Source organism: Abrus precatorius, unplaced genomic scaffold (genome assembly GCF_003935025.1).
Source record: "Abrus precatorius isolate BTA unplaced genomic scaffold, Abrus_2018 Scaffold11, whole genome shotgun sequence".
Lineage (NCBI taxonomy): Eukaryota > Viridiplantae > Streptophyta > Magnoliopsida > Fabales > Fabaceae > Abrus > Abrus precatorius.
Genome location: NW_020874303.1, coordinates 8,182,491 through 8,185,675, shown reverse-complemented (window position 1 = coordinate 8,185,675; position 3,185 = coordinate 8,182,491). Strand labels below are relative to the sequence as shown.

At 30.3% G+C, this 3,185-nt stretch overlaps 1 protein-coding gene across 2 annotated transcripts; it reads right to left on the bottom strand.

Moving 5' to 3' along the window:
- Positions 1-258: 258 nt before the first annotated feature.
- On the bottom strand, positions 259-2,199 carry LOC113855295 (zinc transporter 1). 2 transcript variants are annotated; one of them, XM_027486879.1, is made up of 4 exons: positions 1,580-2,199; positions 1,466-1,510; positions 1,226-1,375; positions 259-564 (listed from the first exon to the last, which is right to left on the bottom strand). In XM_027486879.1, exons 1-4 carry the CDS (start codon positions 2,084-2,086, stop codon positions 259-261), a joined length of 1,008 nt encoding a protein of 335 aa, XP_027342680.1. In that variant the 5' UTR covers positions 2,087-2,199. The 2 variants fall into 2 exon arrangements, with proteins under 2 accessions (XP_027342680.1, XP_027342679.1); XM_027486878.1 differs by having other exon boundaries at positions 1,466-2,199.
- Positions 2,200-3,185: the final 986 nt, after the last annotated feature.

Below are 3,185 nucleotides of genomic sequence, written 5' to 3'. Positions count from 1 at the left end.
AAGGGATAGAAAATTTTCTTTCTCTCTCTTCAATTCTTAATTTTTAATTATATCATTTTTTTCTTTTAATTCACAAATTATATTTATAATAAATGAGAAAATTAATAATCACTTTGGTATAAATAATGATATCAATTATATTTTTTAACCTGTATACTAACTTTTAAAATGAATAATTGAAAAGAAACTCAAGGGAGTAAGCAACAGGGCATAAAAAGGGTGAATTTTGCTGAGTGATGAAAATAAAACACCAAAAATTTAAGCCCATTTGGCTAATAGAGACATGCAACCTGCACCCAAAAGAAGGGAAATATTTGCTCCAAGATGGAGCTTCAAATTGTTCTGCAACCTTGGGTTCATAAAATCTGCTGCTAGAAGGTCTACTAATGCCATGTAAATCAAAATTCCAGAAGATGCAGAATTGAAAACCCCTTCAACAATTAGAGCAGTTGGGCTATTCTCTTTGTACACACTTGACACTCCCATTCCAATTGCTATCCCAATTGGAGTTGTCAGGGAGAAAAAGGTCGCCATAATTGCTGTTGACCTGGACTCAAATTTTGCCTGCCACAATATAGTTTCTATTTAGCATTAGAACCTCATTAAAATTATATATATATATATATATATATATATATATATATATAGATACATAGATAGATACACAGACTTTTTGTATTGTAACCTAATGATCAACTTTAAACTTATTTGAATAATAATGTAATGTGGAGACCCAAAAGCAGGTATTAATTCACTAGACTGTTTGTTTGGTCTTTCTCTTTCTCTTTCTTTCTTTCTTCTCAGCTAAAAGGTTAGATAAAAAGAAAAGTATAAGGATGTTGTCATCATGGCAACATTTTGCATGCCATTCTACTTTCCAAACTGCGCAAAAGACATGCACAACTCACTTTTTTTCTTCTGCTTGATACTTAATCATAATAGTAAATGAATTATTCAACTCCATTATTATTTTACCTATTTTCTAAACCCCATATATGATTTGATGATAATAACAACGATATGAGGAAGACCACTGTTGATATTAAAAATATCTAAATATTTAACTTTACTAATATCTATATATGAGTGATGCTTCAATACATTTAAAAAAAAATCCTTATAAAAAAATTAAATTTCTGTCTAACTTATATACATGATTATTATTAGTCTTTCTGTAATGAGCATGTGATATTTATGATATTATACCAATCAAATTGCTTAATACCTGAGATATGCAACCACCAAGCCCCATCCCCTCAAAAAATTGATGGAAAGACAAGGCCGCTAGGAGAGGCTTTATGGTATCAATGCTCCCTGCAGTTCCCAAAGATATTCCAATGATCACTGAATGGACCACTATTCCTATCTCCAACACCTAACACAAAAAAACCAACAATCCAAACTGAACAATAAATTCAACAAATGAAAATAAAAAAGATTGCATATCAACAACTCATGATCTTACTTGTGATATGATGCGCTGCCTAATTAATTCAGATGTTATTGAACTCTCAGAAGAGGTAGCTGATCCATGAGCATGACCATGTGAGGCATGAGTATGAACATGTATGTGACCAACATGTTCATCTCCCAATTCTTCATCAGCAGGAACTTGCTTTGATGAGTTAAAATGTTGCCTATGATAATACCCAGTGGCAAACGAATCAACCATTAAGGTTCCAATAGAGGACAGCATGGCAACAAATCCAGTAAAGGGGAATTTCCCCCATGGATTTTCCTTAAGACAAGGTGAAGTTAAGCTTTCAAATGCCTCAGGCAGTATATGAATGAACCCAGTTGCAAGAATCACACCAGCTGCAAAGGCTTTAACCATGAAAAATATATCATTTTTGGGGTTCAAAGTTGGGATTCTCTTGCTCAACAATGGTAGACTCACTCCAAGAGCACCAGAAACAAGAACAGAAGCGATTGAGCCAATTTTGTAATGAAGAACTTCAATTGGTTCACTCCTTTTGACTTCTTCTGTGTCACATGTGCACTCACATGAGACCATGGTTGGTACAAGAAGCACACAAACACAAAACAACTTTGAGATTGTAGTTGAACAAGCTTGGAAGTTCATCATTGGTGGGAATTTAGAACTTTCACAAGTTAGTGAATATGAAGAGAAAGGGTGGTGTAGGAATAAGGTAACTGTTGGTGGTAGCTATGAGTCTTTGAGAAATGTTTTAATGATTGTTATTTAAAAGGGGAAAAAGTTTGTCCAATGATATTTGTTCCTTGGATCGAATTAAGATTGCACTACATATATAAAAGACAAAAGGAAAGAAAATAAAAGCCACTCTGAGAGGCTCAAAACGTGAGCATCTTAAACAGCCTATGACACCATATCAAGCTTAAATGTTTTGCTATCCCACCACGAGAATTCAAATGTCAACATTCACTATCTCATTAATTTCGGAAAATTATGATGGGTGCCAAAGTTTTGTTTTCTGAATTTTTCTAATATAGTTATATTCACAGGACTCAAACTCCATTTTTTTAATCAAGTTAAAATAATCTATGTTACTAAAAATAAAATTAATAATCTAACCCAACTATGGTAAGGTTTGAGATTTTTATAAGAGTTTTAAAATATTGTCAATGCTATTAGAGATTTAAAAACATTATCATGTAACAAATACAAGCATAGTTATGTGGAAATGACTGTCACCTTTATTTTGAGTACCTATTAATTATTTGAAAAATTGGAGGGCTGTTTAGTTTTGAGAAATATTTTCTATTTTATTCTTTTTTATTTTTAACTAACTATAAAATTATTTTACTTTTATTATCTTTTTTATTTTAAATGTTTATACAGAAAATATTGAAATGTTTATTTATTTATACTATTTCTTATACAAATCTTTAAAAATAAGATAAAAATTAAATTAAAACTAAAATTTTTGTGATTAAAAATAAAAATTAAATTATTTTTTCTGAAATTAATAAAGAGAATAGAAGGTTACATAGGTGTAAAGTGACTAAAAGAAAATAGAGATAATCATTTAGTGAACATAATATTTTCAGCAGTAAATTGGCTTTATGATGATTCAAGTATGATTTTAATAAGATATGCAAATTAGTTAATTAGTAGCTTTTCCTCATTTTATGTTTTAAATATATATTTATTCATTAAAAATAAGATTAATGCTAAATAGTTTATTGCGAGTAAAATCCTTCTG